Source organism: Amphibalanus amphitrite, unplaced genomic scaffold (assembly GCF_019059575.1).
Source record: "Amphibalanus amphitrite isolate SeventyFive unplaced genomic scaffold, NRLGWU_Aamphi_draft 000749F_arrow, whole genome shotgun sequence".
NCBI classification, from domain to species: domain Eukaryota; kingdom Metazoa; phylum Arthropoda; class Thecostraca; order Balanomorpha; family Balanidae; genus Amphibalanus; species Amphibalanus amphitrite.
In genome coordinates this window covers 130,165-143,710 of record NW_024882243.1, presented here as the reverse complement: position 1 = coordinate 143,710, position 13,546 = coordinate 130,165, and the positions used below count along the sequence as shown (strand labels likewise).

The following is a 13,546-nucleotide window of genomic DNA, read 5'->3' as shown; positions in this document are numbered from 1 at the left end:
GGTGCTGTCTAGTTCATTTACAGTTGAGTTTTATGCTCAGCGTCATAAGAAACGGTCCATATCGGAAAACGACAAAATGTTATGACGTCACTGTGACGTCATCTTTGGTGCTACAACCACCAAACTTTCTCCAAACATTGCCTAGGTATTCATTTGAAGCTATGCCAAGTTTCACGTTCGTAGCTCATCAGGTTTCGGAGATTTTCCACAAAACGTAAAGGGGGGGCAACTTTATGCCCCCCCCCCCCAGCGGCTCGAGGGTTAAAGTGCAAACCCTACCGCTTAATCTCGCGAGAGCGGTACCTACTTGCCACTTAGGTATCACCTAATTTCAATAATAATAACCATGCGCATTTACCTGCATTTAGGTACCTGTGATAAATATATTGCATTTTGATATCATTTAATTGTTCTAACTAGTTAGAGTTGGTAACGATGTGTAGACAGTGGCGGATGCGGTTTTGATGTGCGCTACTCAACAATTTCACTTTTTCACTTGAGTCACCTGTCTATCCGAGTTATGAGTTTGAATAGTAATTAGGTATGGTGAAAAGAAAGTAGAGCTCATTTAACTTTTATTCGATTCAGGTACCCAATAAAATCACATCACATGGAATGAAGCGACATTTTTCACGCCGTGTGGGCTATCACAACCAAATTATACGGCAGCTTGCTACGAAATGCAATTACTCGGTAGGTACAATATTCATCACACGCTATGGAATGGAGCAGCGAAATACGCTATGGAATGTCATTTCAAATGTCGATGCTTTGACACGTGAATCTAAAACTCACCGGCGGCACAAGTGACCGACAAGGCGTCAGCAGCGTTTGACAAGAAGAGCATGCCAGCAAAATACAAAAAAAAATTGCTGGTTCAAATGGCTCACCCAAAAACATGCCTTGCAACATTTAACACGTCAGTCAGGTAGAACATTCGGTTCATTGGAATGCCCCGCCACCCTATGTATATGACCCGAAGCCGTCTCCCAGAGTTCAACCCGATAGACCGGTTCAGGGAGGTCTGAGACCTGCACCATGACCCACCCCAATCACTTTGTGGCCACACCGACAAGACATTGATTCGTTAGGTTGGTCATGTCCCAGGGCTTTAGTTTTTTGACGATGGGCCTCAGCTGCTGGTCCACAGACTGGAACAGGCCGCTCTCGATAACCTGCCGGTAGGAGAACGGGCGCAGGTCAGCCTCAGTGGACAACGGTCCGACACGGGCGGTACTGGACAGCGCCATGTCCGCTACCGTTCCGTTGGCAGAGGCGCCGGGCGGCGGACGGGTCGTACCTTCCCCCCGCCGGGCGCTCAAACATGCATGCATGGCACAGTTGCCGCCGAAGTGGCCGCTGGCGACCGGCCGTCCGGCCATATTGGTTTCATCGGGCTGCCGGCCCCTCCGCCGTCATCTGGCCTCCCTGCACTGATTGGTGCCGCATAATGCATGAGAGGCGGCCCGGCGGGCCCGTCCAGTCCGGTCCGGCGCGGCGCGGCGCCGGCGTATTGGCCCGGCGAGGCAGCACACTGCTCTCACACAGCACACTCAGACATGACAGGCGGTACTGTCTGCAGCGGTCGGCGTGAGGTGAGCACTGAGTACTGGACGTGATAAATTACCGTCTACGTTCTCTAGAAGAAGGCATCAACTCCACTGTAGTACTATAATCTATAAGATAAACAAAGCAGATATGCCCAGAAATAAATACATAAGCCATACCTCCTGTCCGTGTCCCACCCGTGTCGTGTCCCGTCCGTGCCCCGTCCTGTCCAGTCCCATCCTGTCCCAGTCCCGTCCTGTTCTGTCCCACCCGTGTCCCGTCCGTGCCCCGTCCTGTCCCAGTACCTTCCTGTCCGTGCCCCGTCCTGTCCCAGTCCCGTCCGTGCCCCGTCCTGTCCCAGTCCCGTCCTGTCCCAGTCCCGTCCTGTTCCAGTCCCGTCCTGTCCCAGTCCCGTCCCGTCCCGTCCGTCCCCTCCCGACTCCCGTCCGTCCCCTCCCGACTCCCGTCCGTCCCCTCCCGACTCCCGTCCGTCCCCTCCCGACTCCCGTCCGTCCCGCCTTCTCACCGGCCGAGGGTCGCGGTTCAGCCAGCACTGCAGCAGACAGGGCCACATGCCGCTGTTGGTCAGTACGTTCTGCAGCCGACGCACCGCGGAGCCCTCCTCACGGGCGATGTGCTCCAGGTAGAAAAACTTGCCACCCTGAGGAAGGGTCGGGATATGATATTTCACGCCGTGCTCATTATTCAAGCCGGTCCCGTAGCTCAGTTGGTAAGAGCGTTGGACTCCGCGTGGTGAGAGCACGCGTTCCCGGTTATAACAGTCCGGGTTCGAAGCGCGACGGGCGCTTGACATTTATGGGCCTCCTGACAGGTATGGTTGCGGTTGGTGGCAGGCCGTAGCCAGGCGAAGTCAGTGAGGGGACCGGCCGTGCGCGGCTATGTGCGCACGTTAAACTTTGGACTCTAAATTCTGCCATAGAACTGGAATTGCGCGATCGGAGGGTAGAGGGTAGGGTCGCCGCAACAAGCTTCGCTTAGCGGTGGCTCTGTCCTTGTGAATCCTTCCTATCAAAAGGTTCGGACTAAATTTATAAAAAAAAAATCAAACCATGACCTGGTAGTGGATGCTTTGGCCGAGGAGTAATGACTATCTAACAAAGAAAACTGAAGTTATTGCCGTTAACCCTAACAAACGATAGACATTTTACGATTTGTTGAGTTCTACTCTTCAGGATACCGACAAAATCACTGCCACACCGAGTCCGACACAGGTGACAACAAAACGCTGGCGCTGCAATGTCAGCGTCAAAACTTCTCTTCAACAAGTCTTAAAGTTAATTAAGTGACGCACTCCAATGGGAAGGAAGAACAACGGATAAAAATGGCACCGGGCGAGGCACCATGCGAGCGATTGTGGTCCCTGAACTTACGATAAGCATACGATGCACATTGCACGCAATTACATACGTTGCGCTAGAGTCTGGACTCTGGACTTGCTTGAGAGTAACAACTGGTTCATTTAAGTCTTTAAAAGTGAGAATCATTCTAACACATTACAATACAACTCTACCGAACCAAAAGCATAAGCATAACCAATCTGTTACCGTTTCACACTGGAGCACACAGTTCGCAGTTACGTACCGGCCGTAGCACGCGGTGCACTTCCCGCACCACCTGGGTGACGTCACGCACGCTGCAGAGCACCAGCGTCACCACCACGGCGTCAACGGACGCGTCGGCTACATCGGCCATCTGCTCGCCGCAGCCGACGACAAAGCGCACCTCCTGCGAGAGGTGCGCCGCGCGAGCCGCGCACGCCGAACGGAAGTAGGCGCGGAAGTGCGGGTTGGGGTCAACGCAGGTCAGCTGAGAGCCGGCCGGGTAGTAGGGCAGGTTGGTGCCGCAGCCGACGCCCACCTGAAGACAGAAACGATGTCAAAGGCAAAGGTGATAGCCAGTAGGTATCTACGGGGTTAGTGCAGGCACAGGACGACAATCAGTTATGCACCGATCTGAGCTCTCCGAACCAACATTTTAGCGTTACGAACCAGCAATTGGGGTGAAGAAGCCGAGGATAACTCCAAAAATATCGTAGCGACGTGAGATTACGTGCCAGCCGTCTCCGAACTGTTCGCATTGAAGGGCCTAAAACTCGTCCGGGAGGTGGTTCAAAGCGTTTTATTCGTCGTGATGGAAGCAATCAGACCGCTTTGAATGGGCCACGGGTCCGTTCCAACTGCCATTCATTAGGCGTATTGGATCATTACGCAGTCACATCTAAAACTCATAAAACACGTGACCGCCCCCAGCCACCCATGATCTCCCGTCACCCCACGCTGCCCATGGGCCGCCTGCCCTTTGGTTCCTGGACGTAACCCGCGCCGGGCCGGTGCTCTGAAATTCCGCCCCGGGCCGCGGGGGGTGTTTGAACACCCCCCCCCCTTCTAACTCGGCTCCTGGGCCACGTAGCGACACGCGGTAAAGGGCAATCGAAAGAACGTCCAAAATAAGGACGAAAACACTTCGGTCATTTTTGGGTCAGGTCAAAGGTCAGGTCACCAGAGGTCACCAAAGGTCAAATGTTCACTATTTCAACATTTTGGAAACTGCCAACGGCTATCTCGGGAACCGATAGAGCTACAGCGCCGCAAAAAAGCGCATTCGATAGCCCTTTAACAGACCTTTCTGAGTAATGTTCTCAGATTTGACCTCAGGTCAACGGTTTAGCCTCCAGAAGGCAAAAACTCCAAAAATAGCCGTTTTTACGAAAAACGTTTTTTCGGCAATAACTTTTGACTCAAAAGAGCTATGACATTACTTTTGCCAGCATCGTGTTCCTCTCGTCGAGACGCGTCGAATGAACTATAATTTGACCTTGAAAGGTCAACTTGAAAATTTGACCTCAGGTCAAGGTCATGACCTGACCGGAAAAGGTCATGTTGCATATCAGTCGATCCGCAACGTCGAGCCGAACACATCTAAGGCGTTTTCAGCGCTCTAGCACGCCTCTATCAGAAGTTATCATCAAAAAACTGTTAGATTCTGTTCGTGACCTGAGATGACCTCGGGGACATAACGAGGGGTCACAGTTGCCATTTTCTGGTTCAGTGTGTCTATTTTACCTACATCTCGATGTTTGAGAGTGTCTAGAATAGCGTTCGTGCAAAACAGGCGCTTTTCAATTTTCTCCCATTGACTTAAAATGGAGAGGCCGCAAAATTGACCTGACCTTAGGTCAACGATATCAAAATTCCGAGATCTACATTTTATAGATAGTGTTGCTCTTATCAATCGCTGAAAGTTTCAAGGCAATCGTTCAGTCGGTGTAGCTATGACGAACATTCTTATTTTTTTCTGAGGTGAGGTCACTTGGCGTGACCTGGTGACCTGACCTAAGGTGACCTGGGTCTGAACTTTTCACAACATGTGCGGAAAAGATGCACGAACAGGTGTGCCAAAAACGGCGGCGCTCCGCGCCGCCGTTTTTGAGATATCTGCGAAAAACCGCAAGGGGGGTGTTCAAACACCCCCCCGGCCCGGCGCGGGGTAATTTAGGTACGTTTAGTTTATTTCATTCTGCTCAACTGAACATAAATTGAACTTACGTAGTTTCGATATTGCACAAAACTATTCACATCTTATCCAAATTTGAGGCTCAAATCGCAGCACATACCTACCTAGGTACCTATAACCTACCTCTCACTGTTAGGTATCAAACATCTTCCAATTTTAGTAGGTAAGTAAATTTATTGCCATCTCGCCCATTAACAAGTTCCGGGTTCGACTCCCGTTGCCTACATAGGTAGGTAAGCGATGCCGTTGGCCCCAATGACCGTTCTGGGCTCACAGCAAACACACAGGCTACATTGAGAGGAGATGTGGCAATCGGGGCAATCTACGGTGTCGACTGTCGAGTCAAGCCTCTCAGCCAACCCTCCAGAGTTAACCTCTCTCGGCAGGCACTATCGTTCGGGTGCTCACCGCCGTATACCGGCTGCAGCTCCGTGGCAGCTCCCTCACCTCCAGAATGTTGATGGCGCCGTCTGTCAGCTCTGGCTGGGCCGACTTCATCTGCGCCATCGGTCTGAACAGGTCGGCCTTGAGAGGTCCCAGGTGGGCCTCTTGCTGTTCCAAGAACCGGCTGAACACCCAGGCCATTAGGCGATCGTGCAGACTGCCGGCCGTCTCGGGGCCCAGCGCCGCGCGCGCTGCCATCACCGCCAGCAGGCCCCAGCCCAGCAGGCTGGCCGGCCAGCCCAGCAGCCAGACCGACCAGCCCAGCAGCCAGCAGGCCCAGCCCAGCGCGTCCAGCAGCATCTTGCGGCACACAGCACACCGTTAGGCGGCACGGGCGGACATCGATAGCAGCGCCTCTATCGGTCACTAGGGAAAGCTGGGCTGTAGGCGACGAAATACCGGCTGAGTTGTCACACGTTGAATAGGTTTATAGACATCCGTCTTGTGAAAAAGTTGAACTTTTGCCTTCAATATTTCTACAGGCAATTTTAGAAGTGTCTTCACATAGATTACAACACCGTTAAGATTATTGTATTCACTTCAAGCCTTCCCTATTGTTCTTGATGATGCGGGAACTATTTCTAATTAGTGTTTCTATTTTAAAAAAGAACATATTGTGCAAACGATGAAAAAAAAACATAGATGGAAGATTTTAAATGCAATTTTCTCTAGCAATTAATGGTAAATTATATACAGATCAAGGAAAAGATGCATGCTAACTGATAATTCAAAGTTCTTGGGGCCAGTTGTTTTCTTCTTTTCTTACGTCGCCCCAATGACCGCGAATACACTTGTGATAACGCCTATCGCAGCAGTCAGCCAGCACACACCGGCACTTAGCAAATATGAGACTATGTACATACACTACACGGGTACGGTCAACAGTGTTTGGGATAAATCGCCGTTGGTTTGTTGACCGTTGTGGTCAGGCAGCCCGGTTTAAGTCCTTTACCGTTAACCCCACCCCTGGAAGTCAGCTCGCTGGCTGCGTGTGATGGGGCAATGCTATACTTACTTGAAACACCGCCTCGCGCCGGCCGGGCCGCTCACACGAGTCAGCGGCGGCGCACTCACGCCCCTGTACGGAGTTGTGTACTCGGCGGCCGTGAGACGGCCCTCGATCAGCGGCGGGCCCAGCGCACCGTCTCTGGCCGGCTGGGCCCCGTGCTGGCCACCGCACCGGGTCCGGCCGGCCTCGTACCGCCCGCGTGACGCCGCTATCGACCGCTCAGACGCCGCGATTCCGTGGGGCGCCGTTAGCATACCGTACGACTACGAGCTGACGCATCACCTGTCTGGGGGCAAGGTACTGACGGTGACGGCGACGCTAAGGCGCACACAGCGCAGTAGAGCATGACAGGGGCGTACTAGGGCCTTGGGCGTACTCAGGCCCAGCAATGGATGTGGCAAGATGAAAATGCGGCGTCACAGTGAGTGAGTGGCGCATCACCAGTCACTTATCGTACGAATCGAATTTCAGGTTGTCCGTTGTTATGATGATTTTCCAGTTCTGAGGTGATTCCTTGAGAGGATGTTGAACAGGTAAAGATAATATTTACATTTTACATGCTTGGGAAATGTGAGTGTAAGCAGGAACTTGCCACAATTCTTGCCCGTCTGAAATATGGTATCATTTTAACTTCACCCGCGAATATGGCAGTCAAAGCCAAACTGGCGCTTTACATTCATAATATTGCGGATAAATCGCGCCAAAAATGTGTTCGATTGTAAAAGCTGCAGCTGTCGATAAATACCAACTGACCACTCATATGACGTAGATCAGCATCATCAAGAGTCGGGACCAATTATAATCAGCTTCGTCACAAACTGGAATATCTTTTGTACACGACGATAACTTACGCTTGGCTGCGCTTGGCCTTTGTAACTAAACGCAAGGACGAAACCAAAGTACAGGGTGTTCCGAAAAAAGTGTCACAGTTTCAAACGTGTGTTATAAACGCTTGACAAGTATTAACGCATTAAAACATACACCATATGAAAGCTCACGTTTGTCGTTTTTCAACAAGGTTACTCTCGTATCAGTGCTATAACTCCTTGCCAGAGGGCAGAGGAGTTCCTGCGATCACAAGTTTACGCGAACTTCTTGTAGTTCACGTTCTCGATATGGGCACCACCGCGGTTGAGACACGTCTTGATTCTGGCCTGGAAACTCTCAGCGACTTTCGTCAGAGTCTCGGGACCGACTTGATGCAGGTATCTTTCGACGTTCTGCTTAAGCTGGACCAGTGTCTTGGGCTTGCCTGCGTACACAGTGTCCTTGGCAGCCCCCCACAGCCAAAAGTCTAGCGGGTTGAGATCAGGGCTGTGGGGAGCCCACTCATGGGCGGTGCCGAGAGACATGAGGCGAGCGTTGAACAGCTCCTTAAGGCATTCGATACTCTCACGCGCAGTGTGAGGCGGAGCTCCGTCTTGCATGAACCATGCCTGTTGCAGTTGGTTATCGGTGAGCATATCGGTCAGATCCGCGTAGAATTCCCGGATGACCTCGCGGTAGCGCTCGCCATTGATGGTGACGGTCCGGCCATCTTCTTCGAACCAGTAGGGACCGAGGAGGCCGTGAGTGGCGTTGTAGGCCACGAAGGCAGTGACCTTCGGGCCCTTCAGCTGCTTCTCCGTTACTTCTTCCGGTGGTGAGTTACCCCAGAAAGTGTTGTTGTGGTTGTTCACCGCACCGTTCAGGTGGAAGTGAGCCTCGTCTGAGAACCAGACTCGGTTCACCCACCGCGCGTTCCTCTCCATCTTGTTGGAGATCCATTGACACATGACTTGCCGCTTTTGCCTGTCCCGATCCGTCATCTTATGTCTGGTGGATATTATGTACGATGACAGTTTTAGCTCGTCGCATAGGATGCGTCTTACGCTGGTTTTAGCAAGTCCGAGCTGTTGAGAGCGTCGACGGAGCGACTTCTTGGGACTGGCAATGACGGAATTTCGCACGGCCGCGATGGTCTCTGGGGACTTTGAAACCGATGCTGGCCTGCCGCTGCTGCCCCTGTGAGTATTCAGGACTGAACCTGTTGTCTCAAAATGGTTAACAAACCTTGCAATGAGTTTGTTGCAGGGCAGATCTCGAGTTTCCATGTCACACTCGCGTCGAAGTCGGCGGCGGACGGTGACGTACGATTTCGTCTCGAACCATAATCGGACGATTTTGATTTTTTGTTCTGGCGAGAAAACCATCGTAGATTTTGGTGAACCGTTTTGTCCACCAAAATCGACAAGGGTTGTGAGCAACATATCTTAAGCCAAACTATTTCGGACAATTTTTACGGAAATCGCACGTGACTAAAATCGTGACACTTTTTTCGGAACACCCGGTATATAGAACACAGGGCCTTGGACGAAACGTATTTATTCCGTCGTGGTCCGTGGACGTTGGGGTTGCTACGCGCCCGTCTCCCATGATACAGTGTGCCTCAATCAATTGGTATAACTTACAATTTGATTTGCCAAGCAGTTTCAGTTTGAGTTGGTTGAGCATATACCTACCTAATTTAGTTGAAGGGTTTCCTGTATTTCAGATCACTGATCTCATTGTTGAGCATGTAAGTACAAGTAGGTGTAGATATTGTCTGTGGCTTGCTTTTCAAAAGTGGGTTGGCTCCAGGTTTATTTTCAAAGCTAATATAAGCCGGTCCCGTAGCTCATTTGGTAGAGCGTTGCCGTTGGACTCAGTGTGGTGAGAGCACGCGTTCCCGGTTATAACAGTCCAGGTTCGAAGTGCGACGGGCGCTTGACATATATGGGCCTCCTGACAGGTATGGTTGCGGTTGGTGGCAGGCCGTAGCCAGGCAAAGTCAGTGAGAGGACCGGCTGCGTGCGGCTATGTGCGCACATTAAACTTTGGACTAAATTCTGCCATAGAACTGGAATTGCGCGATCGGAGGGTAGAGGCAGGGTCACCGCAACAAGCTGTGCTTAGCGGTGGCGCTGTCCTTGTGAATCCTTCCTATCAAAAGGTTCGGACTAAATTTATAAAAAACAAGTTTTGGCAACATCCGAGTTCTGAATCTGCCTGAAAATTCTGACTTTAAATCTTCATTTTTGATTTTGTGGTGAAATACTCACATTAAAAACGTTTCTGCAAATATGGGCATTTTATGTTGACATCACTGTATGCAGCCAACTGTATGTTTTTGTTTTGTTTTTCTGGCTGAAGGGTGAGTGTCTAAATAAATAAATGTTTGGAAGCCAAGCCACTTTTGAAAAAGAACTATAGTTCTAGTAACTTGTCACTGTATTTTCCAATTCCTATCCACTTCTTACCATCCCCATCTTTCACTTTCATTTGCCATACCTATCTCTCCTATTCTTACCCCACTATTACCATTATGCCCATCACCATGTCTCTTTTCACCTCTATCTTTGCCTCTATGCTTCCCTGCCTCACTCTCTGCCTCTCTCCCCTCCCTCCTTTTTCTCTCACTGACTCACAGTAAGAGTGAGATGTTTCGCTCATTCTTTGTGTTGGTATGGGATGTGAAATATTTATCATGCACAAAATATTCAGAATGAAATTTCAATTCAAACTTGGTACAGCTGATTGTGCCAATGTGTACCTAACACTCAAGTTGAACACTATCATTGTTATCCCAGTAATGCTCAGCACAGTATGTAGTTGTTTCATGCTTTTACCAACATTCATTTCATTATTTACCAAATATGGCTATTATGAAAAAGAATGCAAACAATGAAATGAACCATGAAACCATGAAAGCAAACCATTCTCAGTGTGAGCACCAATGACCTTTGTAGTCTGAGCGACACAAATCCCCAAATCATCATAATCATCTCTTGGTATGTCCTGGTTATGACAGTGCAGCGTCATTGTTGGGCGGCAGGTCGCACGTGGAGCAGCAGCGCGGCAGGGACCTCCGGGAGCGTCTGAACCACCGCCGCCGACACGAGGAGCGGCGCCCGTCGCTGCGCTCCCGATCCAGATCGCCCGACAATGACAACAGGTATTGACGGGCATATGTTAGAGCAGTGTACTTCCATGAATTATGGACAGTCTGCTGGACTCTGCTGGTTTTTAATGGGTTAAATTCACTTGCTAATAATAATTCACTAGATATTTGAACATAAGCTCAAGCTGCAATTATTAAGTGGTGAGTACCGCTTTGTGATCTTTCTTGTACCTTTTATTTATCAACTCCTCTGGCACATTAAACTCAGATTATTTCGGTTTAGTTTTTCAAAGATACCATACCGTTTGATAGCCTGATGCTAGCTGGCTAACTCACCCCTCTATCGATATCATGGTCTGCCTTGAGTACGCCTCGGCTAATGTGTCTTGCGTACCGCACGTTCGCAGAAAGACCAGGGGTCCTCTGTCTCCGCCGTTCAGAAAGCGCGGCACTCGGCAGCGGCGCAACTCGAGTTCGTCCTGGCCCAATGAGTCCACCGAAAACGACGCCCCTCAGCCAGAGAGGTCAGTCCCGCGCCACTAACCCGGTACACGAGTGTAAACTTAATCCAAGAAAATATCGACAGGTACGAATGTTTTGTTTTCCACGGTTTTATCATACATGTTTTATCATTAACTAGAGGTACAGGTTTACGCGATAACTGTATGTTTTGATTTGTATGATTAACGGATGCATTAGTTTGGGTGAGTAACTTGTATTTTAAATGGTATTATTTGTGTAGAACTGGGTAACTGCTTTTAATTGAACTGTAAAATATGATGGTGATGCATAAGAAAGACCAGGGGTCCTCTGTCTCCGCCGTTCAGAAGGCGCGGCACTCGGCAGCGGCGCAACTCGAGCTCGTCCTGGCCCAATGAGTCCACCGAAAACGACGCCCCTCAGCCAGAGAGGTCAGTCCCGCGCCACTAACCCGGTACATTGGTGGAAACTTAATCCAAGAAAATATCGACAGATACGAATGTTTTGTTTTCCACGGCTTTATCATGCATTTTTATCATTCATGGGTACACGGTTTTATCATGCAGTTCCAATCCCGTGCAAATGAAGTAGTGAGCCAAAGAAAGACACTTTTTGTCGTCAGATGTCTTTAAATATGTGCGTTTTTTACCTTAATTGGACGGTGCTTTCCTACAGGACTCGTTTCGAAAAAGAAACCGACCCTGTTATACTGGCAAGAAGGCAAAAGCAGCTTGACTACGGCAAGAACACGCTTTGCTACCAGGAATATATCGATACAGTCCCAAAGTAAGTCCGTTAGCTTTTCAATGGGCTTAATTTGCAAAAATTAATGTTGGTGCAACGTTGTTCTTTTATTATCCCTCACTGCTGCTACGTGTGTTCAGGTTCGACGTAACTAGTGGTGACTGGTGGGAATGAAATTAAATGATATGCAATTTCAGTCGGTTTATCGGGGTTTTAGATGTTTGCAATGCGAATGGCGGTGTTCAAAGAAAGTACGGTTCTTTTCCCTCTCGATGTTGCTATGATGATACGATAATCTTATTTTTGTGTCATTAAGTTGGTGTTTATATGTGGCGTTGTGAGAGTGAAGACCAATGTCATGGCCAGGTCATTCTATTGCGAATTCTTATAACTTTCACGCTTGTATTCCCGCCAGGCACAAGCGGGAGCCGTTCCATCCGCGAACCCCGGTGAAGACGCGGAAGACCAGCCGGCGTCGTTGGGACTCGGCGATCAAAAACTGGCGCATCCACCTACACTACTGGAACGAGTGAGTGGACGTGTCCCGGACGGGCCGGAAGGAACTGGGCGGGCGCTAGTTTTTTTTTTTAAACAAACGAGAAACGTTTTTCATTGTCTACACACAAAGTTGTTCTAATATTTATGTAAAGTGTTGATGTAGGTGGAGGTAAAACGCATGCCGTCTAATCCACGTCTTAAATGCTGTCGAATTGGTATTGTCTGGAAATGCATGATGACAATGATTTCAGTGTCCGTTATAATCTTTCGAGAATAGGTTCACTCTTAGCTTCAGTGCTGCCATAGCTGCGGGTGTGTGCTGCTGCTCCTTACCGTGCACTCACCGCCCGCCCGTCACCTGTGTTTCCAGTCCGGTGAAGCTGGCCGCGCTGCGCAGTCGCAAGGACTCTGACTCGATCGGCTCTGACTCCGAGTCGGCCGGCACGGCGTCTGTGCCCAGCACGCCGGACCGGCGCCGTGACAGCGACAAGCCGCCGCCGGCGCAGCCCATCGCCGTGAAACGGAAGCCGCCCCAGGAGCCGGCCACAATCAAACAGGAGCACACGGCGGCCGGCGACCACGCCACAGAGGAGCGTCCCAAGGCGGTCGACCTCAAACAGGACACGAGGACAGTGAAACAGGACGTGAAACAGGAGCCCGGAGCCGCGAAACGGGAGCTGTCGTTCCCGGTGGTGGTCAAACAGGAGCCGATCGATCCGGACCTGATCAAACAGGAGCGGCTCAGCCCGCCGCCGGACGCAGCGAAACAGGATCTGGAGCAAACCGTGGTGAAACAGGAGCGGCCGGAGCCGGAGCCGGAGCCTCCTGCGGCGAAACAGGAGCCGGAGTCGGAGGACGAGAACCAGGATCCTAGCGAGGAGTACGACCCGTCCTTCTCCTGGGCAGATGACGTCGAGGGCCTGGTGGAGGAGTTGGGCGGGGCACCGATCTGAAAGACTGTGACGCACGGCGCGTGCCAAAGACAGATCGTCACCGCCACTCGTACTTCAAGACGCCCTCGGACTTGAGAGCGTTTGATGCAGGTGGTGTGCGAATGGATTTATCGGACGTTTGTCGAATCCCGTTGAGAACTTCAGCAGCGGTTCTCGAATGTTTGTAGCCAAGAGCATTTGGTAGGTTTTATCGCAAGCCGCTCACAGGCGTAGAGCTACATCTGTCTTAAGAACATTATGTATTTGTGGACGCGACACGTTCAATACATTCTATGATTTTCATGTTTGACGTAGGCTCCTCATAAAGCTCGTTGGACAAAGTCTGAGAATTTCGCGTCTTGAGAGAGCAAGTGAATTTGGCTCATCTCTACGGCTATACTGGCGCAATTAAAAGAGAGACTAGCACATTGGAGGGTC

The 13,546-nt window shown here is 50.5% G+C and overlaps 3 protein-coding genes across 8 annotated transcripts; 1 reads left to right on the top strand and 2 right to left on the bottom strand.

The window, feature by feature from the left end:
• Positions 1 to 560: 560 nt before the first annotated feature.
• On the bottom strand, positions 561 to 6,562 carry LOC122365565 (methyltransferase-like protein 7B). The gene is made up of 5 exons (XM_043336878.1): positions 6,542 to 6,562; positions 5,530 to 5,907; positions 3,151 to 3,426; positions 2,075 to 2,209; positions 561 to 1,175 (listed from the first exon to the last, which is right to left on the bottom strand). The coding sequence occupies exons 2-5, from the start codon at positions 5,824 to 5,826 to the stop codon at positions 1,053 to 1,055; spliced, it is 831 nt and encodes a 276-aa protein (XP_043192813.1). The 5' UTR covers positions 5,827 to 5,907; positions 6,542 to 6,562; the 3' UTR covers positions 561 to 1,052.
• Positions 6,563 to 7,430: 868 nt separating this feature from the next.
• Positions 7,431 to 13,411, top strand: LOC122365569 (serine/arginine repetitive matrix protein 1-like). 6 transcript variants are annotated; one of them, XM_043336898.1, is made up of 8 exons: positions 7,432 to 8,177; positions 8,418 to 8,541; positions 10,389 to 10,508; positions 10,862 to 10,978; positions 11,282 to 11,365; positions 11,610 to 11,720; positions 12,094 to 12,207; positions 12,547 to 13,411. In XM_043336898.1, exons 2-8 carry the CDS (start codon positions 8,468 to 8,470, stop codon positions 13,127 to 13,129), a joined length of 1,203 nt encoding a protein of 400 aa, XP_043192833.1. In that variant the 5' UTR covers positions 7,432 to 8,177; positions 8,418 to 8,467; the 3' UTR covers positions 13,130 to 13,411. The 6 variants fall into 6 exon arrangements, with proteins under 6 accessions (XP_043192835.1, XP_043192833.1, XP_043192832.1 ...); XM_043336897.1 differs by having other exon boundaries at positions 8,395 to 8,541; XM_043336896.1 differs by having other exon boundaries at positions 7,432 to 8,541.
• LOC122365575 lies at positions 7,618 to 8,310 on the bottom strand. The gene has a single exon (XM_043336906.1). It carries the CDS (start codon positions 8,308 to 8,310, stop codon positions 7,618 to 7,620), a length of 693 nt encoding a protein of 230 aa, XP_043192841.1.
• Positions 13,412 to 13,546: the final 135 nt, after the last annotated feature.

Coding starts and splice junctions, on each gene's coding strand:
- LOC122365565 (XM_043336878.1), bottom strand. CDS start 5,826: ATGCTGCTGGACGCGCTGGGCTGGGCCTGCTGGCTGCTGGGCTGGTCG. Junction 3,427..5,529: donor GCGCCATCAACATTCTGGAG/GTGAGGGAGCTG, acceptor TTCTGTCTTCAG/GTGGGCGTCGGCTGCGGCAC. Junction 2,210..3,150: donor TGCACCGCGTGCTACGGCCG/GTACGTAACTGC, acceptor ACCCTTCCTCAG/GGTGGCAAGTTTTTCTACCT.
- LOC122365569 (XM_043336898.1), top strand. CDS start 8,468: ATGACGGAATTTCGCACGGCCGCGATGGTCTCTGGGGACTTTGAAACC. Junction 10,509..10,861: donor TCGCCCGACAATGACAACAG/GTATTGACGGGC, acceptor GCACGTTCGCAG/AAAGACCAGGGGTCCTCTGT. Junction 10,979..11,281: donor GACGCCCCTCAGCCAGAGAG/GTCAGTCCCGCG, acceptor TCCGCCGTTCAG/AAGGCGCGGCACTCGGCAGC.
- LOC122365575 (XM_043336906.1), bottom strand. CDS start 8,310: ATGTGTCAATGGATCTCCAACAAGATGGAGAGGAACGCGCGGTGGGTG.